This window comes from Falco punctatus (assembly GCF_963210335.1).
Source record: "Falco punctatus genome assembly, chromosome: 7".
Taxonomy (NCBI): domain Eukaryota; kingdom Metazoa; phylum Chordata; class Aves; order Falconiformes; family Falconidae; genus Falco; species Falco punctatus.
This window is the reverse complement of record NC_137587.1, coordinates 45762383-45788687: the sequence shown is the minus strand read 5'-3', so window position 1 is coordinate 45788687 and position 26305 is coordinate 45762383. Positions and strand designations below refer to the sequence as shown.

Sequence of the window (26305 nt, the reverse complement as noted above, 5' to 3'; positions counted from 1 at the left end):
TAGGCAGACGTTTAACAAAAGTATTTGCTAAAGTAATGGATCTGGGCAGGGGTGGGCATTCTAATCTCAATTAATAATTTTACATTTATTTCATAAGTGTAAAACTACTGCTTTGTCCCGCTGTGGTGCAACAGTATAGCCTGTTAATGGCACTTGAACAATGGCATCCTTTTTCACACTGAGGTCATGACTGTAGAAAATAGTTTATTTTAAGATCTATCCCTCTAGGAATTTTAAAGGAAGCTAGAGAGTGAAATTCTCATTTTTTTTTTTTTTTAAAGCTTATTCTACAGTCCCAGTTATTGCAAATGGGGAACACAGAAGGGCATGAGAAGACTGTAAGGCATGAGAGCCTGTAAGACTGTAATAGGAATAGACCATTTTTAAAAATGCTATGCCATAAACGAAAACCTTAATGTGACTTAAACGCACCTTTTTTTCTCTCTTCCCTGTCTTGTTTTTAAACAGGTAAAAGCATTTCTTCAGCCTCCAACTGAGGGCATTGTACTTGAAACTTATGGAAGTGGCAATGCCCCGAACAACAGAGAAGACTTACTGGAAGAACTGAGGAAAGCAGCTGCACGAAATGTAGTCATTCTAAACTGTACCCAGTGCTTACGAGGGTCTGTTAAAATGGTCTATGCAACAGGACAGGTAAGGGTTGTGCTGTGATTTCAGACCCTGCTGCTGTGCAAAAGAAACATCCCACTGATACAACTTGATTGTAGACTTCTAGTAGTCCCAGTGTATAAAACCAGATTTATTAACTGTAAAGATATGGCTCATAAAATAACTACATCTGAAAAATCTTAAGCTGGAAGCATTTAAATATGTATCTGCAAATCAGATCCTGTTACTCCTAGTCTGAATGGTTGAAACAGTCAACTCTAATCCCAAATGAGTGATTGCTTGCTCCTGTCATATGCAGCACTCCAGGATACCTTGCATTAGCTTGGTAGCAACGCTCCCAAGGGGATTCCACTGAGCTAGAAGCTAGCGTAGGGGTCAGACGAGCAAATAATGTACTATTTGATAGGCTAGCAGTTACTGAGCTACAGTGCATGAACATCAAGAAAGCCTGTAAATCCAAGCAGTATTCCAAATCCCAGGTTTTAATTTGCCTGGAAGTACAACTGAATTCAGTGAGAGATTGGAGCACTGTAAGGAAGCATCTGTCTTGCAGAAAGGAAATCAGCTGCGTTTAACCCATGAAGGTTAACTTAAAGCAGGCTTTGTATTGATGCTGTTAATATTCAGGACACTTTGTAGTGAGTTTCTCGGTTGTGTATTAAGACACGACATCACTGGGACTAATAAGAGCTCAAAGTCATATAAGAGTATGTGTTGCATGTGGTAGTATGAAGGAAGCTGGTTTAACTGGCCTTCATAAACAGGCCAGCCATTAAATAGCCAAGAAGCACTGCCAGAGGGTGACTCATCCCCCTGTTTTAGACACCTGGTTTTGTTGGGAGCAGCCACCCATCTGGCAGAGCCAGACTCTTCGTTGACTGTAAGGCAAACCTAGATACTCTAGTCTGGTGCTGAAACCTGCCTTTTCTAACACTGGTTTTTGACACAGCTTTAGATTATGTTTGCTTCAAGAACGCATTCTGTTTTGATGAGAAAGAAAAAGAAATGTGTTTCTTTCCACCTCTTCAGTATCCAAACTGTATTTTCTGATATGGGCAGACATGAGTGTTGCTAAAGCTTTTGCATAACTTAATGGGGATGTGCTGAGAAGCATAAAATTTTGCAAAGATCCCGGCTCTGTAGCAGATAGGATAGGTATACATGGATTCTATAGAACAATTCATATGGAAGGAAGAAAGCGCTTAGGTCAATGAAGACACCAAATGTGTTTGGAAAACAATATGAAAATGAAGTCTAGCTTTTATGTGCCCTTCTGCTTGAAATGAACTGCTAAAATGTATGGAAGGAATTAAAAAACCCCAACACTTTTCCATGTCTTGTGAAAACGTTCTCCAAGTAGACACCTCTAAAATGGGTTTTTGCACTGTGATCCAGACTGTTGATATGCTGAATAGAAAGATTCTGCTTAGGTCTTAATGAACAGTGGTTCGTTAAGGCTGTGTGGAAATGTGTTTGCTTCTGGTCTCCACTTTTTGTATGGAGCGTGCATTGTGTTGCTTCAGCATCCATTGATGGAGGCTGCCCTGTTGGGCATCTTTTTAGGAGAACCGGCAGAGCCAAATCCTACAAAATTACTTCACACTTGTTCTTTCATCACCTTCTTCTCTTCATAAGGAACTGCTCAATGGAGGAAGTATCATGGGTGAATTCTGGAAAGTTGCTGGAACATTAACTTTATTTTTCTGTAAATAAAACCTTTCACAGGCTTTTGCATATGGCTAGGCCATGTTTTACTCTTTCAATCTAGCCAGGTGGGTCAGCTGAGTCCCTGGTTTCCCTTGAAGTGTTTGTTTTAATTAACTGAATGTCTGGCCTGTGATCCATCTGCACAGTAGAAACTTATAATTGAGGGGACTTTAGGTATAGGAAGGAAGCTGGGAAATCCCTTCCTCCTCTTTCTCAAACCTGCTGAAAAAGCCCTAACTGTTCTTTGGCTAGCTCTGCACTACAGAAAATATATCTTACCTTCTCTGTGTATGTTTGCTCAGGGGACCTCTAAAAATGTTAGTCTGGGGCTCTCAGAGGTGGTTAATGAGCTGATTAAGGCTCTGTGTCTTGCTAAAAATATTGGTTAAGCCACAAGTTTCAAAGCTGAAGTTTATATATAAGGTATTTAAAAGCAAAATGCGGTGTAAAAACCTACTGCAAGATGCTTAACTGTGAGGCATCACATCATGACAAAGATGATGTCTGTGGTTTAGAGAAGCCCAAGTGTTTGCCCAGGTACAATTTAGTGACAAGTGATCTGCAGTCTTTGTCTTTGCTGTCTTGCTCACTGTACTCTTACAGGGCTTGCTGACTATAGCAAAGATCTTTTTGCTCTGGTTCAGATAGGGTTTTTTTGGTTGTGTGTTTTTTTTTTTTTAACTACCAGAAAGATAAGTTACAAAGGTCATCTTTTTTAGTTGTTCTTGTCAGAACTGTGTAAATTACATATTTTGGTTGTATGTTCTAAATCATACACTGCTAGCACAGCCTGAAAGGATCTGAAAACACTCCTGCTGTGAGCACGCTGTAGCACTGGAATTCATCCAAAGCAATGCCCCATAAAAGAATGGTAAATATGTCTGTGTGAGAACAGCCTACTTGGCAATGTTCAAAATGCCACTGGGTTAAAACAGAGTAACTGCAGCTTTTCAATGAAGGGAATCTGACAACTCTGCAGATAGCTGATACGGACCTGTAACCTTTCCCTTTTAGCATAGTAAGTGACCGTAGCAAACGTTTGGTTGAATTCTTCAATGTTATTGCATGAAAAGGAATTTAAAGTAAAAGTCATCTTTATTCAGCTGGCTCTAGTATTTGCTTGGTATTTGATAACTAAAAATACAAAAATTACAGTGGTGGGTAGGAGGAGCAAGAGAGTGGGAGGCACAGCTGCATACTGTATTCTGTGTAGCTACTCATCGTTCATATACATTTTCTGTACACGCAGGTATTTCTGAATGCTATGCTAATTGGAATCATTATTCCTTTTTATTCAGACTCTCGCTGATGTTGGAGTAATTCCTGGAGGTGATATGACACCAGAGGCAGCCCTAACTAAACTGTCATACACGCTCGGCAAGAGTGAGCTTAGCTGGGTGGAGAAGAGGCAGGTAAATATTTGAGTGTGACCTTGAAAGGCTTTAACTTCCTCATCTACTGTGCTAACTTCTGCTTAGCTGGGTGCCTTGAGCTTCTCTCTTGCATGTAAAAGCAATTGGTTCCAGAGCCATAATGTGAACAGCAAGTGGGATTTTTTTTTTTTTTGCGTGAAGGAAAATACCGTTAGGCAAATGGATGTATGTACATCGGGAGAGAAAAGTTCTCTGCATAAGTCAAGTGAAGACCATGATCAAGCCATAAAAATGCCATCTTGAAATGGTAGTAGTCTACCTTGAACATTTTGGTACTAAAAACCTGTAAGGGGAAATTCATGTGAGAGACAGAAACCCAACCCTACTGAAGTCAGCAAAGATCTTGTCATTGATCTTAGTGTGGGAAATATTTCACCCCAGACTCATTCGCACAAAGCCAATTCTGAAAATAAGTATTGCCTACAGCCTCTTTCTTTGCAGCATTACTCATGACAGTGTTAGATTATGTTTCTTTGAGAGGAGGTAAACTTTATAAATAATACATAAAACCCAGAAGATTATTCTAAGAACCAGTTGTAAGTGAATTTGGAATCCTAACCCCATTAACAATGTTCTTACTGTTCAGTGGTGCTTAATCGAGGCTTTGCCCCTCAAATTATGCAGTTGTATATAGTGTTCCTTTTATACAAGGAACATACAGCTCTGAATCAGAAAGGGGAGCAGCAGTCTGCAGGAATGCATGTATTTCTATGCTCGTATGCAGTGAAATCACAATCCTGACACTTTGGGAGATGACATCATGATGAGTCACCCTCTAGACTTAAGCACTGCATGCACATGTGTATCTTATGATGGTGTTTTGTTTTTATTAAAACTGAAACTTGATCGTCATTTCATGCTCAATATCTTCCAGCCAGTAGCAGCTCTTGAGACAAACATTTGGACACCTCTGATTGTAACTGGGCTGGCTGGAAGTACCACTTGCCATGCTCAGAAAGAGTTTCAGACTCCGAGCTTTCGGTTCTTTGCTAAAGCCCTGGCTCTGAAAAATGAGAGGAGGAGCAGCTATGTGTTTCTTCAGTGAGGATGGCAAGAGCACACTTTGGGCAAGAACATGCTTGACAGGCGATATAATGCTGTCTGAAGAGCAGTGGTATTGCATGGGTTTCTGTGTATCCACTTCAGAAACCCAGGCTCTTCACTGGTGCCCCTCTGGCACACTCGCTGACCCTGGGACATACACATACTAGCCTGTTTTTTTAATGCAGACTTTAATCTTCGGCACGGAGGATTATTTGGCTTGGGACAGGAGAAACTGTCCCACCTGGCTTCCTGTCTAGGTGTCTTAAGTTTAAACTTAATTTGAGATCCAGTTTGCTGAGGTGAGGTAGCTGACTTACTTAGGTGAGGACTTGAGGACGAGATGTTTTGAGTGCCACTGGTACAGTACAAGGTACTCCTGCATCTTTGTGTCCTGTCCTTTGCAATGGGCTACCTAGTTTTTGTGTGGTGGTGCTGGGACCTCCTTTATATGGTTTGAAAAACAAAATAACTTTTGCTGTTTCTTTGAGTTAAGCAGGATTAATTTCCTCATTTGACTCATTGTACAGACCCACAAACAATTGTGCTGGCACAGCTAAGGGAGCAGCATGCTGTATTGCCTGGGCAAGAATGAGTGGTAGAGACCAGGAGAAGAAGAAAGCCTGGAAATTTGTCTGTGGCAATATCTTCAGCTAAACATATCACCAAACAATAGTCTCCCAAGAGACGGAAGCTGTCCTGAAGCTGGCGTGGTTATTTTAGGATTCTCTTTCAACACGGAGAAGCAAGGAATGTGCCCCCAGACACATGCAAATGGCTGCAGAGCTGGTAGGACCGAGTTAAGGCGCGTAGGGCTTTGCACTGGGTGCATTTAGCACAGGTGCCAATTGCTAAGGTTACCTGTGCAAAGCAATGATCTCAACCTGTCAAACTCTAAAAGTGCGCCAAAGCAGTTGGTATCCTCTGAGTTGGATGTATATGGGACTCTTCCAGCAGACAGCTAGTGTTGTCAGCTCTTGGAGTTTTGGGGTTTTTTTTAATAAAGGGCATGCCTAGACATAAGTAAACCTGGGGCATTCCTCCTTCCAACATCACATCTGTTTCTTGCAAACTTTCACAATCCTGCTTTTTAAAATTCTAATTGAAATAACTACGTGCTTTATAGCTGCATCAGCAACCTTTCATGAAAGACTGCCAGGATGTAAAATTGTCAGAATTGAGGAAACCAGTTGCTTATTCTTAATGACTGGCTTGTCTCTCTGTTCTCCAGGTTTCCCAGAACCTGTCTTTTGGAGTATTTTCACGTCTCTATTGCCATATTCAAGCACATTCTACACATGAATTGGCTGACCTTTTTTTGGTTGTTTTTCCCCCTCCCCAGTTACATTGGATGCATCCATCCTGCAAACTGTTACATGCCTGCTTTACTATTGCATGACTAGCACTACTGCAGACCCTCTGCATGCAAAGCTGGCTATGTAGTCAGATTTTAACAAAATCAGGGCTAATGGAGCCATTTGAAAACCCACTGAAATACATGAATGTCCACAGGCAGCGCTGGGCTTTGTCTTGAGTCCTACGTGCTCGGTCTGTGTAGGAGGACTAAGGTTTGGGAATGTTGGCAACAGGCAGCATTTCAGAATATTCTGGTCTTCAGCCTTGCTCTGCTAATTACTCGCTATCTTTGTGGTTCTAAGTAGGCTGCAGCTTACCCCGCTAGGGAACTTTTGTCTGCATCCTCTAAAAACTGGGGTGTTTTGTTATGTGTTTATTTTGGTTTCTTTGCTTTGGAAGAAAATTTTATTTGCCTCTTCCCCCCCCCCCCCCCCCCCCCCCCCCCCCCCAGCTTTTGTCTTTTTAAACTTGCAGTCTTCATGGAACAGTAACTATTTCTTTAATCTTTTGTCTGCATTCAATTAGTTTCCTTAATTCCTCCGCACAATTTTCTAACTTGATCCTAAGGTTTTGTATTAGACTACTACCATATTTTTCCTCTGCTAACAAAGGATTTGATTGCTTGCTTTTCAGATGCTGAGTGAGAATCTAAGAGGGGAAATGACTGTTGTACCCACAGGAGCCAAGATCTCTCTGAGAGATAGCAAGTTTATTCAAATGATTGCCAAATCTCTAAGCATCAGCACCAAGGAGGTATATACTTAAATATTTAAAATTGAACTCATGTAAAGCTGTACACTCAGTTAAATGAACCTAGCTTAAAGATGAACGGAGAAGCTGACAGAAAAATGGAACTTTGGAGCTTTTATATTATTTTTTTTTTTAGTACGGAGTGTCCCAGCTAACCAGTTGGGTTAGAGAGAAAGGACACAATGACAAACATAACATGAAAATGTTTTTAATTAAAAACACTAACTTTTTTCCCCCCCTCTTTGTAGGCCGATCTTGAGTTTATTTTCTTGGCTGGCTGGTTGCAATAACAAGCCTCAGACAGTTGCTGTAATTCAGGGTATCAATGATATGAAAAAGTACTTTGTATTTTTGTGGTCAAACGTATCAACAGTTTAGAGCAATCTAAATAATAATGGGTAAAACAGCTTCATTGTATGTGCAGTCATAGAAGGCTGATACTAAGGAAGCACTACACAAGTGTAATTTGTGGTGTTTAGAATTAGTCCCTCCCGACTGGAAAATCAGAAAATACAGTCTTGGTTGTAAGATACAACTACTTGCTTTTCCCTTGGCTTGGTTTCAGGGAAGATGGGATTTTTAGTGGCTAATGAATACTGAATGTATGGTTCTTTAAGTGTGAGAAATGGGGGGATATTTAGGAGGATATTAGGAGCAATCACATGAATAAAGTTGATACAGTTTTGAGAAGACTGGACTATACGGTCTTGTCCAGCTCCTACCTGTGCTGTTTCTTTTACTGTTCTGATGGGCAACTATGGTAGTACAAAGATGGTAATTGGTGTGTGCACCTTACATGGTATATATAGATATCAGGTAATTGTAGTGTTGCCAAGCAGAAATATAAATCTTATGGATGTGAGACTGACAAAATGTAAAATAAACATGAGACTTCTTTCCTTCCAAAAATTAAATGCTACCATTTTTTAATATCCAAATGACTGATTTGGAAACTTTACATGAAAGCAAGGGCAGAGGGCTTTTTTTGACTTGGACATCAATCACATTAGAGGTGAGGCTGATATTAAATGTTTCATTTTATTTGTTTCTTCAGGAGTTAGAAGCCATAAGAGATGCATTAATTCCACCTTTGGCTTGTGCTGCAGCTAAACTGGGTGACATAGATGCACTGAGATCCATAGCAGAAATGGTAATGTAAAACTAACAGTTTGTATAAAACATGAGTTTTTAAATAGAGCTGTAAATGACAGGAGGAAGCTATGCTCACTGGAAAGCAGCTACCTAAGTCTTAGAATCAAGGTGCTTTTACTGATACAATTGGTTTCTAGGCTTCTCAGTCTTTGCCTTTCAAAACTGGTACGTTCTTTCCCCTATCTGGTTCTCAGCTGTTTACATTTTCTTTTGAACTGTGAAAATACAGATAGATTAAAATGCAAGTTCTTATCTACTAACTTTGGAAGACTTTAAAATGGTTTGTGCTGCTTTCTTTCACTTAACTTTCTTTATGCATATTCATAATTTCCAGCTTTTGGACGTAAATCTGTCATCATTTAAAAAAAAAAAAAAAAAGCAGCTTGAAAATTGCATTTAAGCAAAGCAGAGCGCAGTGCTAATTCAGGATTTTTGGCTTTCCCCATAGCTCTAGCTTGGGTTATACCTGAAAAAAACCCCAGGCATCTCCCTGCATCATCTTCTGCACCCCTCTTGTTTGTTTGTTTGTTTGTTTGTTTGTTTTTTTCTTTGCCTTGGTTTACCTTACTCTTGAGACTTTGGTAACTGAGAAAGGATAAATGTATCTTGAAAATAACAATAAACTAATACAAGTAAAATTGGCAGGCTGTAGGCACAAAGCTGCTGTATGGCATACTGCAATAAAGAGCATATCTGAAGGGGCTGTAATAAGAATACGTGTAGGGGGGGAACGTACAGAAGGTGGAACAGGTATCTTTACTGGTGGTAAAACAACACTACAAGATAAAATTTAAGGTTGACAAGCTTAACAGTTTGGTGGCAGAACTAAAATGTGAATCTACTGTTGTACCAACAACTTAATGTGCAGCCATTATCTTTTTAGCATGCGAAGGATCTGTCCTTTTGTAGGGTGGAAACCTGAGCTGTGGAGACTACGATGGCCGAACCCCACTTCATGTTGCAGCCTCTGAAGGGCATTTACCATTAGTTGAGTATTTGTTAACATCTGGTGCAACTGTTTATGCTAGAGACAGATATGGATCTACCCCACTGCTGAATGCGATTAAGTTCAGGTAACAAAATAATTTATATATCACTCTATGTAAAGTTTATAAACCTTTTGTCATTTTGGATTTAAAGTCCATCCCTGTGTTTCGGTTTTATTTTGTCTCGGGAGTCACGTGTGAATGACAGTAGTTAAAATAACTCCAACCAGCTTCACTTCAAAGGTTGTGACTAGCCTAGATATAAAGATCTTCTTAAAATAATATTAAATGAAAGCAAATAACCTGATACACATGCAGAATTTGAGCATAAGGTAAACAAATTATTATTGACCATTATTTCAGGGCTCCACTCTTTGTTATGATGCTTCCTTATAAAACAGAGCCAAACTGATTACTCCATTTGACTGTCAGAAGACAGGGTGCAGGACCAAGGGCTGGCTGGCTGCTTTCTGCCCTCCCCTTTCTCATCAAGATCAGGCTGTTTTCAGTTGGCACAAAATATACTGGTTGGTTAACATGTTTTAATCTTTCCCTTCCACCGGTGCTTTCCTGACTCTCTCGCTGGGTGACTGGGTTTTTGATATATTTTTTTTTTTCCCTTCCACCCACTCATAATTATATGGGCTGGCTGCACAGCTCTGCCTGCTTTGTGGATTTCCTCTTCCTGTTGTTCTGGATGTCGGAAGTGCTTGAATGGTAGTCATGGACAGGCGATTTACTGGTCTCTTCCATATTGTATACTCCTAAGGAATGGCTGTAGCACAGAATATAAAAGTTATCAGTTACCAAAGTTTAATTTTAAAACACTTAGTTTATATAGCCTGGGGATTCATAGAGCTATTGGTCTCTAACGTGTTAGAAGCTGCTTGCCCTGATCTCTTCTTGTTTCTTTGATCCACTTTCAGGTCCTTATCTCATATTCAGTCTATATGATGGCAGGAGAGGAGGTTTTTTTTCTGAAAAGGCGCTTGGAGTGATAGGATTTTCATGGTCTTTATGGATGTCTGTCCCCAAATACTCCTACAGCTTTCTAACGTTGACAAGTTCACCTGGTCTATCAGGCTGGAGCTAGCTCCCTGGGAGGTCTGACAGTCCTGGTTTTGCATTGGTTGCCGGAATAACTTATTACAGGCTTTTTCTGTCTCAAAGACCAGATGTAGAAAACTCAACAGGCTCTATTAACTTGATACTTGAAGTCCTGTGTGGCCACACGGTGCTAATGCCATACCTAGTGCATGGTCCCCTATGGCTTTGTAGTTGTTGCTTTATCTCATGAATATATAAGCCTTTCAGTGGCAAACCCTTAAAGTCTTGAAGCAAAAACAAGCCCAACAGCAAATCAAACAAATAACCTCGCAGCTAAATAGAGATGGCTCTGGTCCAATGTGAGAAAATGCTAAAGCATTAGATAACATTAGATGTTCCTGCAAATCAGGCACCTACTTTTTTTACCACACCCATCTACCGCCTGAGGAATTTCACATGAGCTTGTTATTTGGATTCCTTAGCATTGCCACTCCTATATTAGACTCCTACTGTGACTCTTAAGCTCTTTAAAACTGCACACCCATTTGGATGTACGGAATTGTAAAAGGAAACTGCACCATAACCATTTTCAGTTTCTCTTTTTGTTTCTACTGTTGGAATGAGAGGAAGAGCTGACTTAGAACTAATCTCCTAAATGTGTACTTACGATCTGCTGTGTACTCACCCTGCATTTCACACTGATAAGCACATAAAGGAGAATGGTAAAGATCAGACAGCTGTAGATGTGCATAATTAGATACCCACTATAAAGATTTCTGCTACAGAAATATTTAAATTCTATTTATTAAACAGTTGTGTGCTCAAAGTAGAGGGTTTATCCTGATGCAGTGTACAAAGTGGCAGAGAAGGAAGGGGGAAAACTGATCTTAATGAGCAGTGAATGCTTTAAACTGTTTAATATTGTAACTTTCTCAATTCTACTGAATATTGCATCAGCTTAATCCCGTATTCTGGGAATTAGTATTTGTTTAATTGGCATTTAACTGCAGTATAGTATCCACTCATCTTAAAAATAGCTTTCTTCCAGTTTTTTATGTCACATTTCTCAGTGGCTTGCCTTTTAACCTAGCATGCAAATGTATATAACAATGACTGATTTCTCTTTTCCATTTAATAATTTGCAAAGATGATCCATTTAATAATTTGTAAAGATGTCTCTTCTTAAAAGCTTCTTAACATAGCACTGTCAGCTGGTAGACCAGCAACTTGATCTATATCAATGCTAGTCTCTTAAATTTTTTTACTTTAAGTGACTCTCTCTTTGTTTCTTTAGATGGTAAAATGTGGAGTCCCTTTCTAAATAAGAAATAAACCACTGCATTTCCGCTTTTTCATTTGTAACTCTGCAATTTGCGTGTAGTCTCATTCACTTTATGCATGAAGCTAAACAGACCACTGTTAATTTAGGCCAGTTGCTTGACATATCAAAATCAGTAGCATTCCTTTAATTTCTTAGAGTACCCTCAAGGGATAATTCATTTTCAAGACAATAGAATAATATTTTTTTAATAACAGAAACTCTCTAAGCAGGAAAATGTCTTAAATAAAAATTGTGTATGTTATATGTAGTAAAAGCAGTTCCATTTACTTGTAGAGCAGTGGTAAAAGGTTGAAAATGGGGAGTTGCTTATACAGTGCTGTGAGAACATCAGATTAGAGACAGTAAAATTACCTCCCACGTAAATATGAATTTAAATACTTGATATTTTGCAAGGTTACATTTACATTACTTCAGGAAATCTAAGGCAGAGTGAAAATCTAACCACCACCGACTCCAGAAGTGCACTGAAGCCCGTCCTTACAGTATTTCAGCATAAAATTCCCACTGATACCGTGCAGAAAACCAAACAAGTGAAACTAAGCTGATCCTGCCGTAACCATTCCAGTTGCTAGGGAAGCAAGCATTAAAAAGAATGAAGCCAGTCAAGTTTGGATATACATCACACCTGCATTTCTTTAAAGAGAGTTGGTGGAAGGTGTGCACCCTAAGGCCCCAATCCTGCAGACTCTTACTTGCGTGTTAATTTCACATGTGTGATTCATCCCTTTTGAAGTTGATTCACTTCTACGAAGTGTCTGCCAAGTCAAGGCCTGAGATGATACGTACTGCACGGCACCTCGAGTGCTCTGGATCCAGAGCCCTGGCGAACTGCTCAAGGTTCAGGTGTCTTTATCTGGAACTCAGGCTTCGCTCATCGCAGCAAATGTTGAAGACCTTCATTTGCTATTAATCCATTAAAATATTAGTACATATTGGGGTTTTTATCTCCAGTGTTATCAGTAATGGAATCTAGGCAGCAGACACTAGGAACAGTTTTTGTCTATTTTTTTCCCTTCAGAGAGTGGATGAATGACAGTGGTAGTATCAAAAGGCTAACTTAAGGAACACACACAAAATAGCATTGGTTCTATAGCCTAGGTCTGACAGAGAGCCACGATTTTGTAACAGTGCGCTAAGAAAAGGAAGAGTCAGGAACAAGTCATAGGTGACAACAGCTCCTCATGATTTTGATTATCAGCTGGAGCAAGACTGGACAAGCAGCTGTGCACCCCAGGCTGACACGGTGGCATTGGCCTTCCCTCTACACCTTAAACTTTCATTGTCCAGCAGTTGTTCTGCTCTTGGGTTTGTGCTGTCACCTTAGAAAAGGAATTGTGTTTGAACCATTCCCAAGAAGTTTGTGGCTCATGACATCAGCTGAACTTCATAAACTGTGACCCTTGTGAGACTTTTTGTAAAGCCGCAGGAGAGCAGTGCTTAGAGAAACAGCTTAGAAAGACAAATACCTCTCATGTGCCCAAGACACAACAGTATCAGAAAATTCGCAGCCAGCCTCTTGGAATATGAATCATGCGCTCGCGGTAGGTACAAGGCAGCAGAAGTGGTACTCTGGAGAGGGCTTAAGTTTCTGCAGAACATAGATACCGTTTGGGTGCAAGTAGGAACAAGCTGTAGTGCAACTTACCTCCTGCATAGTTTTCATGTTGAGTGATGACAATGTGAGAGGTAGTCAGTTTGCTTTCTTGGACGCATGTGCTTTGTACTAAATTTAACACTTAGTTGCGTGTTACTATTTGTCCCTGTTCTTCCTCTCCCTTACCCTTCCTTATCAAACAGTGGTGTACAACTCTTCCTCTCCTTCCCACCATATCAAGAAACATGAGTTTGAATGTTTCCCAGTCATTGGGACATTGTATTTCTATTTAGAAATGCTTTATTGTAAGTATTTATTGTAAACACTGTTAGCTTCAACACTTAAAGATTTACTTTGTTTCAAACTACTTTTTACCTCATTTTAAATTTGCTCTATTAAATGTGTGGGGTAAATGTTCCCAAATCTGTCTGTGTCAAAGATTTAGAGACCCACTTAGAGTAGTAATGGCTGTGTGGTGTAGGTGGGACACAAAGTGCTTTCTGGAGGGAATCTCACTACTAGTGAGGAGTAACCTGTTACAACAGGGGGGGAAAAAAAAGCCTGGCTCTTCACTGGAATCCAGAGATACAGACCTCATAGGAGAAGCACGTTGAGGGAAGATACCGCACAGCATTACATGTTTTGGTGCCTGTTATTTTTTAGTGCTGTCCCATAGCATAGCTTTTACTTTTAAAAAGTGTTGAGTATAAGATGAGAAAGGAGGCAGGAGAGTGAGCAGACACACCCCATGTTCAGTTCTGGACCCAGTGTGAGCTTGAGTGAATAGACATGTTCTACTTTATTTTAGGTCAAATTTCTTTTCAGCTAATCACTGTTCTGCCTAAGACTGAACTAAAAAATTTCATACACGTAGAATTAATTCTTCGCCACAGATTGAAAAATAAGAAGCTGTGTCATTATTTGCTGGTTCAAGGAGATACTTGTGGATGAAGAGTCATATCGTAAGGGACCCACCTGAGAAAATATTTTAGATAACTGAACAAACTTGTGGCATGTGGTGTTTCAGCAACGCTTTCCCATGAAACAAAGATTATTTTAAAAAAATATTTTTTTTGGCTGTCAATTAAGCAGTACAATTTTAAAAAAAAAATATCTCTGGTAGGTTAAAAAACCTGTGTTTGGAACAGCAAGATTATTCCTGTAGCATCTGTACAGTTCTTTGTTTAGTTTATAATTAAGATCTTGTATGAAACATATGAGCTTACATAGGTTTAATATGGCTAACTGTAAAGTAACTTCTAATTCAAGACAGAGTTTCCTAAGGAGAGGCAGAGGGATTAGATAAGCAGTTTAGTTCAGTTCTAAAATGGAAAGGCCCATGGCTACCTCCAAGAAAATGCAAGTGATTTAAACAGAAAGTTTAAATGTGAGCTTATTATTATGTGAGCTTATTTTTTAATTAATACAGATGAGGTTTTAGGTAATGGGTTGGGAAAGCCAATATACTTCCTATTACAATGATACGTCTAACTCTTTATTTTGAAGTGTTACGGTGTAGCAACTGACTTAAAAGAGGAACTATTCCTGATCTACTGGTGTTGTCATGGTCTTTCTGGAGAAAAAAAACCCTGTGTTTTGGATTTGTAAACTAGATCATTTGTTTAGCAGAGGAGCACACTGTCACCTCCTTTTCGAACCTAGTTCTAAACCTTTCGCTAGGTCACTTGTGAAAAACTTACTTTGCACATTTTTCATCTGTCATATTGTTTTCTACCCACAACAGTACCTTTAAAGGCTGGCCTTTTCCATAGACTTCCTCAAGTGTCTGACTAAGGTATAGGAGTTGGCTGGTAGTGCTGAAATAACTATTTGTCCCTTTATCTCAAAGGAAAGGACAAGAAAGACCTTCTGAAGACTCCAGGTAGAAATAAATATTCAAGGTATCAGGAGGAGGAGGTTAGGAAAAGATGTGCTTTTGTGGGAGGTGTGTAAGAATACTTAGCATAATTTTAAAGCCCTAAAAACCTGATTAGCTTCTACATTAACCTAAAGATTCATTGCTTATGTGCAAGACATAAATTTTAAGACTGATATATATGGGCATTGTAGTCTGTAAATTACAGGAATGATGCTATGTAATAAATTTCCTTACTGTTTGCATGTATTTCAATCACTAAAATTTCAAGGGTTAAATTAAGCTAGTACTAAGGTGAAGAAAACAAAAATTTTTTGAAGAGGATGCATCCCCTTCATTTTCAGAGCTGAACTTAACACTTCCACGCACTTAGTATGTGAATGATTTCTTGTTAGGGAGAGCAGTGTCAGTCCTGTTTACTACTTCTGTCACCTTGGAGAAGATTCCTTTGTTTTGTGACCACAGTGAATACCATATAAGAATTTTCACTGGTTGTGTATATCAGTAATGCTGAATTTTGGGGGAAAAACCCCCACCTGCCTACTGGTCAAGACACTTTCTCCGTTTTTTCTGTTCCCTTCATAAAGGCACATACAAGTGATTCGTGTGTTACAAGATACGGGAGCGCACCTTTCGAGCCCTGACTTGGAGAACATTGGAACAATACTTTGCAGGTAAATGTGATATAAGGCGAGGCGGCCCTAAAATTGGGATGGAGTGGGATGGTTTTTCAGAAGAGACTCTCAGAATGGAGAACAGTGTGTAGACAACTTCCAAGAAACAGTTGGGTTCCTGGCTCGCGATGTGGCTATTGCTGTGCTAGACTAATAATGAGGAAACACATGAATTGATGACATTAAGAATCAGCTCTGTGTTGGAGCACCACTAGCTCAAGAGAGCTCCAAAGTAGAAAGCATCAAGGGGATACATGAACTGGAAGGAAATGTGCCCCATTTTTTCAAGCACTTTCACTGAGGAAGGGTGAGGAGGAGACTATGCAAGGTGTGATTTAATAGCATCTCTATTTGAGAATAAAGCTGCACAAAGCACATCATTTTTATTTCCTTATAATCCAATTTTCACTTATATGGGAATATCTTCTACTCTAGCATAGAACATTTTTCTTAAAAATAACTAAAAAAAAAAAAAAGACAAATAGCTTTAACCCCAAAACTTTTGCACAACTGCTCACCATCTCTATATTTAACTTTAAGAGGATATAACCCTCTGTTAAAGCTGGTTTTCCATACGGTTGCTTTTAATACATGAGGTGGTCTGATGATGTGGATATATATTATGAGAAGAAAGATATGCTTGATTTTATTTTTTCTAGTACTGGTCCTGAATTGCAAATTACTCTGCAAATTGTGAAAAGTTTTCATGTATGTTCTAAAATTACTTGAGTTTTCACTTCATTTCTTCTTCTCTTCTCAAAACCAAAAAAACCTGGAGTACCAGCCTTTATATCGGGACTTGGCAGGAGGCCATGAGACTTGCAAGGACCAGCCAGTGCTCTGTATTGTCTGCAAAACAAGGTTGAGGTTAAGCTTATGTGTTTTCTGTATAGAGACTGGACGCTGTCCTTAGACTAATTCCAGAATCTAGAAATACTAGCTGGAGTGTTTCCATTTTCATAACGCGCTCGGAGGAGACTGGGTAATAAGGCTTTTACCATGAATTAAAATATGTGCTTCCCAGGGCACTGCAAGTGATAGGGAAGAACTAAAACCTTGGTTTGCATAGTTCCCATCCCAAGAAGGTGAGAGGAGTGGCTTAGGGAATGACATTCCTCTGCAAATAAATTGGCCCCTTCCTTAGCCCTGGTGCCACATGCAGAACCAGTTTGGCTAGCTGACCTGGGAGTAGTATGTCCAGAAAAATAAAGAAGAGAATAAGGGTCCTTTAAACAAAACGTGGTTCTGATGCAGTTTGTTCCAGCGTTTTAGGGACTATCATACACTCTGTCTGTATTGCATGATCTCCTGTTGTTCAAAGCTTGTATTTTGGTAATAAACATTTAAGATAATTAGAACGTGCATTGATGGTAATAAATTCAGGATAAAACCAACGTAAATCTTCCAAACAGAGGGCAGGAGCGTGTGTGTGTGTGCAGAGGCTGCATGAGGACTCAGCACAGAGTGGTGTACTCAGGGTGAGAGGGGAGGGGGCTCCTGCCTCGGTGGGGTTAGGAGCCAGGGCCATGGATCTCTCCTGGCTGGCAGCTGGGGTAGCAGCTGCACCAGAGCAGTGCCCACTGACGGATGTCACTGCATGGGCTAGCCAGGAGCACAGCCCGCCTGAGGCAGCAGCCAGGCCCCCAGACAGCACTGAGGTGTCTGTGAAGGGTGGTCTTCCCTGCACTGCTCCTGCAAAGCTGCAGGGCTTTCGTTCCTCTGAGAGGGCCTGGCACAGTCTTTTGTACCAAGGTGGACTGTTTCCACAGAGCGTTATCCGGATGCTGAAAAGGTATTCAATCCAAGGTACTGGTGTTTGTCCTCCTGCCAAAATGTCTCAGATCATCTAAGGATACTCCAGAAGATGTACCTTACTGATACAGTCATTTTTCCCAGCGTGCTGAGGCTCACTTCTCTGTCCTACCTCTTTACTTTCCCCTTTCAAGTCTTCTCACTGCAGGCACCAGCACCTTCAGGCAGTCAGCATGTTCGCATGGTCAGGCTGCTTATAGAACAAGCTGTTTATAACATCTTCCCTCTGTCTAATTTGAATTATTTTCCTACATCTCTTTTATCTTGTAATATGCTTTAAGCTGCAATTTGTACCCGTCTGAATTTGTCACCAAGGCAGTATGTCAACTTCTTGGAGTTTTCTGCTTGTTTTCTGATAAGCTCTGGGATGCTGCACTTAGCTAACTTTTTTTCTCCCATACAGTTCTTTCTGAATCAGAAGCCATAATCATGCTTTTCCCCCTTGCTACTTACCTACCCTCAAACTGGCTTTCATAAAAGACCTGGAACATTGATTTGTGTGTTCTGTCTCCTCAGCTTCCTTCTGTTTAGACTCATGGTTTTAGAATACAATAGAATAGTTCAGTTGGAAGGTTTTGGAAACAAAATAAAAATAAATGTGCTCCTTTGGCATTGGTGATGTTTGAGAAGGAAAGGACTACCAATCAGAACTGAGAGTTGGACAGTATCAGCGGGATCTTGTATAGGACATGGAGATGCATATAGGTGCAGCCAAGATGATCTAGTTAATCAGTTCTTTCGTGGTTTCATTTGCTGGTGTTAGCCTGATTTTTAGAATCTCTTGCTGATGTTTAGTATCTGGTTCATGGTTTTGTTTTGAAATGAGAAAGAGATCTGAATGTTAGTAATCTGTTAAAAATGTCAGAACTTCTCACATTGTGGTAGTATTGTCATCTGTCCACAAAACCAAACCATGATGAGATAAATTGGGACACAGACTTATTCTGAAGGCTTGACAAGTTCTGGCGTTGGTAAACAGTTGCTTTGTGCTTGTTTTGTAAAGGAAAAAAACCCAACTGTATAGAATTGAGATACTTTGTTCAAGCCTGTACTTCACAAAATTAAATAGCAGCATGAAGTCAGACCAGCTTTTGCTTTCATATTCTTAGATTTCATAAAATGATATGATATACAAGGATGCAACCTTTCAAAAGCACCAACATTCAGAATAAGATGTCTCTTCAACTTAACATACACTTTGTGGGTAAGGCTGGGGGAGGAAGGATAAAAGTGCCTGCAGGAATTAGGACCGAGAAGGTTTTAAACGTTCTGATAAGTGTATATTGAAGTTACTTTTATTCCATTTTGTGATATAAAAATTATAGACTTCCTGCTTAGAGGATGCATTTGCAGTTGGAATTGATTGGCATAAATATCTTTGAGAAAAATAGAGAGCAAAGGTGCCTGCGGTGTATGTTGATAAGTCCTGTGTATGTATTTGGCTGTGTGAAATATACTTACAGCGTGTAAAGGAAATACAGATGCATACGGCTTGACTATGGAGATCTGGAGTTGGAGAAAATGTTTTGTGGTGTTCCTGATTATAATCAATTCAGTGAATAGTAGGTATCTTCCATTTAGAGTGGTATCTAAATTTCCTCACAAGCTACATCACTTTTTGTTCTCTGGGTCACAGTCCCCTTGGAACACATTTCCTCACTTGATCAGTAAATGGCTGCTGCAAAATTGAAGATACTTCTGTGTATTTGGATTGCTCTAATGTCACAGAAGGAGACCACTTCACAGTTCTGACCTCTAGCAGTATGGGTCAAATTACTTTTTCTGAACAGGTGCTATTAGGCAGTTAGTTTTCAAGTAATTGCAGTCATCCTTGTTTGTTGCTAGCAGCGATGCTGGCTGAGTTGCCCTGGGTATGTCAGTCGGTAATATTTCTAAATGTGATGGTCTTTGCCCAAAGTGGTGCCTGTTTTGCACGTGGCTGAATGATGAGATTCGGTTTATATAAATACAATGCTTTCCTGTTCAGTGTTGGAGATGCTTGTAACTCTCACTTGCTAGGTAGGCTTTTTGTTTGTTCCTCAATTCTGGGAAGTTCCAGTGTCAACAGCAAGAGACTAGTCTTTGTAAATAGAGATAATTCTTGCGTCCCAGAAGTGGCTGCTAAGCAATTTCTTCTCTGCTTTACTAATGCTTATGCTTTATTAATGTTTACTTTTTCCTGCAGTTTCCTTAAGGACTTCCCACTGAACTTCCTGTCAGATCTCCTTTGCCTTCCCCTGTTTCCTTTTTGCTTCTGAGGGGCCTTTTTTTGTCATGGCATTCTTTAGTGATTTATTGATCCTTTCCTTCGTGATGTCAGACTGAAGCACTGTTAAACCTTGTAGCACCCCACTGCCATTGCCCTGTCCCCCAAAGGCCCCAGCTGTAGGCCTTCTGCCCTGCCTCAGGGTTGGTGGGGTTGCGTGGAAGAGCACAGACAGAGACCATTTTCTTTCCCTTTTCATGCCCAACCTCTGGGACTGCTGCAAGCAAAAGCCTCTCTCTGGCTTTCTCCTCAGGCTGCTGCAATTAGAGAGGCTTCCACTCCCCTAAAAACATATTTTTTCAGGTACTTAAGAGATTTAATCAACAACAGAAGTGATTTCAGCCTAGCAGAGAAGTGAATGTTGCAGCCCTGCTTTCACAGTTTCTTCCATAAACTTACCTGACTGTCTGCCCCTTGCATCTTCCAGCCTTCTCCACTCTCGACCAGGTCTGCATGGCTTGGTTGTCATGCCCAGGAGCCTGTCAGCATCCTCCATCCCTGCTGCCAGCAGTATGCCTTTTCCCCACAGCAAGCACTGTTTAAGGCAGCAAGCTCTGGGCTTAATAATTTTGGGGAGGGTTCCCCCTCTCTTAATGAGATTCAACCTCGCTGGATGATGATTGGCATGGTTCTGCTGCAGCAACCTGCGAGCACACAGCAAGTGCAGGTCTGAAGCCTGATAGATGTTGGTATGTTGAGAAAACCGAAGATGGTCCTCCCAGCCTTGCTGTCAGATCAGCCCATTTACAGGCTTGGTCCAGGTGGCCATGCTTTTGCATATGCGCAGGCTGTTAGCTGCTCTTTTACCACAAAAAAAGTTTTAAATGAACCTTAAGTATTATGGATGAGACTACTGGCAGATGTGTGAAGAAACAGTGCGATGTACATCACTCTGAAATCTTTAATTTACTTATTTGTATATGATTAATTTTGATCCTTTCTATTGCTTGTTGTACGTGTTGGATAGAGGTCAACTTTAAAAAGCTTTTTTTTTTTTGCTTGCTGCCCATTTAAATCTTACAAATTATCTTACAAAACTCAAAAAAATTTAGCTGTTGCTGTCTGAATGATATCACATAAATGTGCTGTCATAACTTTGGATAGCAAATGTAGTTATGCAAACTGGTGAAGGGGGTTTCTTAGCGGTTTTAAATAAGGTATGCTGATTGCTAGCACATCTGCTGGTGCTCTCACTCAGCTGCATCTCGATTTAGCCATTGCCCTCCCCCCAACTTATTTCGTGAGATAAATATTGTGTTGTGAAATATGAAACTGCATGACTTTTTTCCCCTTTGGTCATAGTCACACCCACTATGTGAAACTAGCCTGTTGTAAGTACTTATAGCACAACCTTATTAATTTAAGGAACTGATTCATCAAGCTGTGTTGCTTGCTCAGCTATTCAAAGCTGTTGTAATAGTGTTCCTTGACTTACCTCTCTCCCCTGGCAGCCATGTTGAGCCTGTTCTGGTTCAGCGTTTGCCCGCTGAGCTAATTGACAGGACCCAGGAGCACACTGCAATGGACCGAAAGATTTAGAACCAATATTAATTGTTTTCTTTTTTTCAGCCTTGTAGCTAAAGGTGATATGGATGGGCTGTATGCCTGGTACCTAGCTGGTGCAGACCTGAAGCAAACTGGTTATGATGGCAGGAATGCCCTACAAGTAGTAAGTGTGCATATGACTGTACCCCATGTGGCATGCTAGCTGTGTGAGTAATAATGCACGCTGTAGGATGATATTAATTTGGGAAAAGTAAATGCTACTTTGGGGACTATAAACCAGATTAGAATTTGTTACAAACTCAAATCTGGTGCTGTTCTGAAGTAATAAATTGTTGCAGCCAGAATTTTCTCATCTATGTCAGAGGAATTAAAATTCAAATTGGATTTTAATTATTTTCTGGTAACATAGTCTTACTTCCCACAAGTAAATATTTGCATCTCCTGGTGCACAGGATGGCAAGATTTATTCATGTTTCTACTTACAGGCAGAGGCTACAGGGCGTAAGAACATTCTTGAACTCTTTAGACAAAGGCAGTAAAGAAGGTAAGATCAGTTTTTCAGGTGCGAGATTTCTGACACGTATGGATGAGCATATACATGCATGAAGGGGGATTTTTTATTTAAGCCCTAGTTCACCCTTGGGCATCTGGGTTCGGCTGCTGTCCCTGCCTCAGTTTCTGATACAACTCTGAGTACTTTAATCTTTCTTTGTAGAATGGGACTAATGTTTATTCGTCTTTCTGCACGAGCCTGGAAGTGCTTTTTTACGGTGTGTTCCACAGCGTGGTTCTGAACTTGGTTGGGAATGTAAAAGCTACAAAATAGTACCAGGAGGGTGACGATGTCTTGTTCTGTTGGCCCATTGCAATAAATGGCTCTTCTGGCTTGCCTGGGTTAAACGGGAATGCCTTCTCCTGGGCACTCTGCCAGGGTGCCGTGCCCACCGTCCAGGCGTGTACCCTTCCCCAGCAGAGTTGCAAGGCCATCGCGGCCGCTCAGCTGCACGTCACCCCGCTCAGGAGGGTGCTACTGCGGTACCTACAGCACCTCCACCTGGGCTCTCCTTCGAGCTTTGGACGGAGCACCATATACAGCTCACCTTCTAGTGTGACATAGTCAAACACCGTGGTTGTTACAACGTGATTGTAGCGTGTCAATCTACTGTGGGGCAGATTCTTAATAGACAGGAGTTAGCTGGATCCCACGCATAGACTGCAGGAGGCTGGATTTTAGCGGAGAGCTTTGCTGAGGGTTTGCCCCCCTCCAGGTGCAGGACAGGGCAGTGCCATGGCCTTTCTCTTAGGCCTTAATGTAGCTGCCTGGTTGTCTCCAGCGTGGACCTGCAAGGTGTGTTTCCCTGGCTGTGAGCGTACGAGGTGGGTGCGAGGCTCATGCTCAAAGCGTCTCACATCTGACAGGTCTCTCTATAGGAAACTTGTCTGGGTGTTTGACCCTCGCCAGTGCTGTGCTGTAACTGGAGACATTTAAAACACTTACTGTTTTTATTTCTCAGAACTCCTTTCTGATGCAATACGTTGTTGATTTAGATCTCTCTTCTCCAATAGATTGGCAACTCTAATCCCAGTTTAAATACTGGGGGGAGATGGTCGCATTTATTTATGCATGCATGGCGATGCATTAAAACCTTTAACACAAAATTTGCTTAAAGGTTTTGCTGCATCCATGGCTACCTTGCCAGTTGTGTGTCCCATTTGGTCGATGTGAGTGAATTAATGTCTATATAAGTGGGGAACTGCAACTGGAACAGAAGGAGTTTTGAATCGCTGTGTACTGGTCTAAATGAACATAGGACACAATCTGGCAGGTTTTGCTTTCCTGTAAAGCTTTGTGTGGTTTTTGGTTGTGGTTTGTTTTTTTTTGCTAGTAGAGAAGGATTAGGTATAATCACAGTCTCAAGCATTTAAATGGAAGTTTTCCAGTGTCCAGTATGAAGATGCTAAAAATACCTTTAGAATATGGGTGAGCTTGCAAGGGGATTTCCATTTTCAGTGAAATAGTTCTGCAAAAGTCACTTTTCTTTTGTAAGAGATGTGGGGAGGGAATGTGTTTAAATCCTCGACTCCTTCATGGATCATCTCTTAGTCCCTTTGGACTGGGCCACCAGTAGTGTAGGCAGTCTGAAGGAAGTCTTCAGTACCACATGAGAACTTGCTTGGCAGGCTACGAATTAATCTCTCCCCAGGAAGATTTTGGATGCTGCTTAGTTCTAAACACACATTTTCTCTTTCTCCAGAGGCTGTAGAAGATGGTCGCTCCTCTTCAGAATGCTGGCTCTGAACATTATTGGCATTAGGCAGTTGCAGGAGGAAAAGAGCAAAGGAACAATGGTAGCTGTGCTTGGAGCATACAGGAAAGCTAGAGCTTAGAAATATTCTTTAGGATCACATTAAGTCCTTACTGATTTTTCTAAAAAATGATTTGCTGCTTTATCTTTTAATCACTTTTTTGAAAAGTAACCTTTTTAAACAAGCGTATGTATTGGAATGTATTGCCTTCACTGTACAAGTTCTGTTTTTAAAGAGGCCTTTTGAATCTTATGTTAAATCAATGAGGACAGTATTGCAGGCATAGCGAATGGAAATGCTGTGGTGAATTCATACTGAGAAAAAACAGCGGTTTATGCATTTCTGGGTTTCAACTAATAAAATCTCTGAGGAACAATGTTGGTTTCACTTTGTCTGTTTTTTGCAATGGCTTGTATCACTTCAGTTGCAATTACAGCAATTGTGAGTGTCAGTGCAAACAATTGAATCAGTCATGGGCATCTGCCTGCAGTTGTGTACTAATCTTCACCAATGTGTCACTATAAAACCTCACTTAAAATGAGTAGGAGGCAGATGCCATAAAGCATGTTTGTGGGACTGTCTAAGTGAATTGATTGTTTTGTTTCTAATAGCATCTTTCCCACATCCTGACCGGAACATAATCAAGATTGCTACATACTGGACACATAATTCTTTGGACTGTAAATATGATCCCAGTATTAACAGACCCCAAGTTTAAAGTCCCAACACTTTCAGACTAAAGAAAAGAAGCAGTATGTATCTTTACAGCTGTGTCTGCCCTAGAATATGTAAACGTAAAGAATACTTCAGGCAAATGCATATATTGGAGATGGCAACTTGTAATTTCACCTACAGCTTCTGCAGTAATCTATGTGGATTTTCTATCTGCTTCATCTGAAGGAAATCTTTGAAGTGCAGATATATTTTTTTTCTTTTTCCCCTTTATACTCTTCAACCTTCCCACAGCTATTCTTATCATGGAGAAAAGCTGCATGGACTACTTGCTGAGCCTGCTAGTATTAAAAGATTCCCAAGGTATGTTGCGTATCAGATCCCCCTAAAAAAGGTAACTGTGCATGTAGTCTGAGGAGATGCTGTATATGCTTCAGTTAAAAACCAAACAACATAAAAATGCCTGATGTTTTTTTAGTGTGAAGAGTAGTGTGCCTCTTCACTATGGTCACAAAAATTACAACTATGCTGTCTCATAATTAAATAATTGATGCTACATGGCAATAAACATGCTTTAGATTGAATAGAATTAAGTAAATGTGATCTCACATCAAAAAATCAGGCTTTAAAGTCATCACTTTTTTTATGTCTTACCTGTAAATACATAAAGGTGATGTATGTAACAAAGCGATGTTTGTGGAAATTTTTAGGATCAGGAGAAAAAACATTCTTCCTATGCTATTTAGACCCTGTTACCTTAATTCTTGCCTAGTCAGTAGTCTAAAAGTTGATGCAGTGAGCCAGGACATCCCTTGATAAACTTCTCTGCAAGGGACTTTCTTGGGATTGGAATTTTTTCTTTTTTTTAATGATTCTCAGATACAGTAATTTGTCTATAGCAGCATCTATTCTTTATTTCTGTACCAGAATGACTGACTGCAACAGCTGCGGAAGCATCAATATTTTCCTTATACTTTTCAACAAAGGCTCATCTGTTCTACAGAAAACTTTATAAACAATAACATTCATATATTTCTAAAATACAATATCCACCTAAAGTACAAAACATACTTCCTTTTTCTTTTGAACAAAGAACAGTATTCTGGTGTGTATTACTGAAATAATAGGTCTCGGCAGTAAAACTGAAGGAGAGGGGAGAAAATGGACACCTGTTTTCTTCCTGCATATGAGCCAAGTAAAGACACGAAGGACAGTACTTATAAATGTGATCCAGTTAGAAGACTTATAGTTAGAAGCTTGTAGAACTAAAGTGAAATGGTGTGCATCATGTTTACAGTGAGAACAAAGCAGTATTGGCTTCTTTCTGATAAACCTTTACAGAAATATACATTCTATTAATATGTTATCTTGCATAAGATAATGTTCCTGCAACTGTCTAGAAAATTTGCAGTTTGCCTCATGAATAGACCAGGAGCCAACAACTGTTTTAGTGGCAAATGCATGAATGTAGATTCAACATTTATCTGAGAAAGAACTGGATGTCTTTCATATATATATATATATGCATAAAATGTTCAGTTAAGAACTGCTGTCTACAAGTCTTAAGAGAAGCTGTATAGTAGGGTGCTGTGATTTAAAAAGTGCCAAGAATCACCCAGTCAAGGCCAGAAACTTCAGGTCTTGGTTTAGTGTTGGAGGTGAACTTCAATAATGCTTTCAAAATCCTGTGTTTGTCTTGTTTGTCTATTACACCCTTTGCTCCATGCAGTGCATTTAATAATCATAATTATGCTCTCTGTGATAACTCCCAGGCTTATGATGAATCTATCTGTGTGTAGTAACCCTTAAGCTTTACATAGTTACTCGTCTAAAGCAAAATCTTAATATTAGCAAGGAATGAAAATTGTTCCTATTTGGCTCTACCTCTATGTTTCAGTTACTGTAAGCAGCTGAGTGTCTTTCATTAGTTAAGCTGCCTCCAGAATGTCTAGTGTAGTTTAATTTTTTTAAACATCCTTCTTTTTCTCCTTCAGACCATTCCTGAAAAGATCAAATACACTTTTCTTTTTATTCAGCAATCTTTTGCTTGGTAAAGGTTTGTAGATTAAGCACCTGTACAAGGCCATTACTAGTGCAAACACACTCGCTCTATTGCTGGGAATAGTTGTGGGTCCACCTCGTAACTTCTATAAC

General features: G+C 40.1%; 1 protein-coding gene across 1 annotated transcript in view; it reads left to right on the top strand.

Annotated features, from left to right (window-relative positions):
- Positions 1-23855, top strand: part of ASPG (asparaginase) — a 47217-nt gene extending 23362 nt beyond the window's left edge. The window contains exons 8-16 of the mRNA XM_080397073.1: positions 469-654; positions 3636-3749; positions 6801-6920; positions 7972-8067; positions 8979-9142; positions 15502-15588; positions 21236-21335; positions 21658-21716; positions 23428-23855. Of these exons, the coding sequence (XP_080253199.1) occupies positions 469-654; positions 3636-3749; positions 6801-6920; positions 7972-8067; positions 8979-9142; positions 15502-15588; positions 21236-21335; positions 21658-21711 (921 nt within the window). The 3' untranslated portion in view covers positions 21712-21716; positions 23428-23855. The remainder of the gene's footprint in view (positions 1-468; positions 655-3635; positions 3750-6800; positions 6921-7971; positions 8068-8978; positions 9143-15501; positions 15589-21235; positions 21336-21657; positions 21717-23427) is intronic.
- Positions 23856-26305: the final 2450 nt, after the last annotated feature.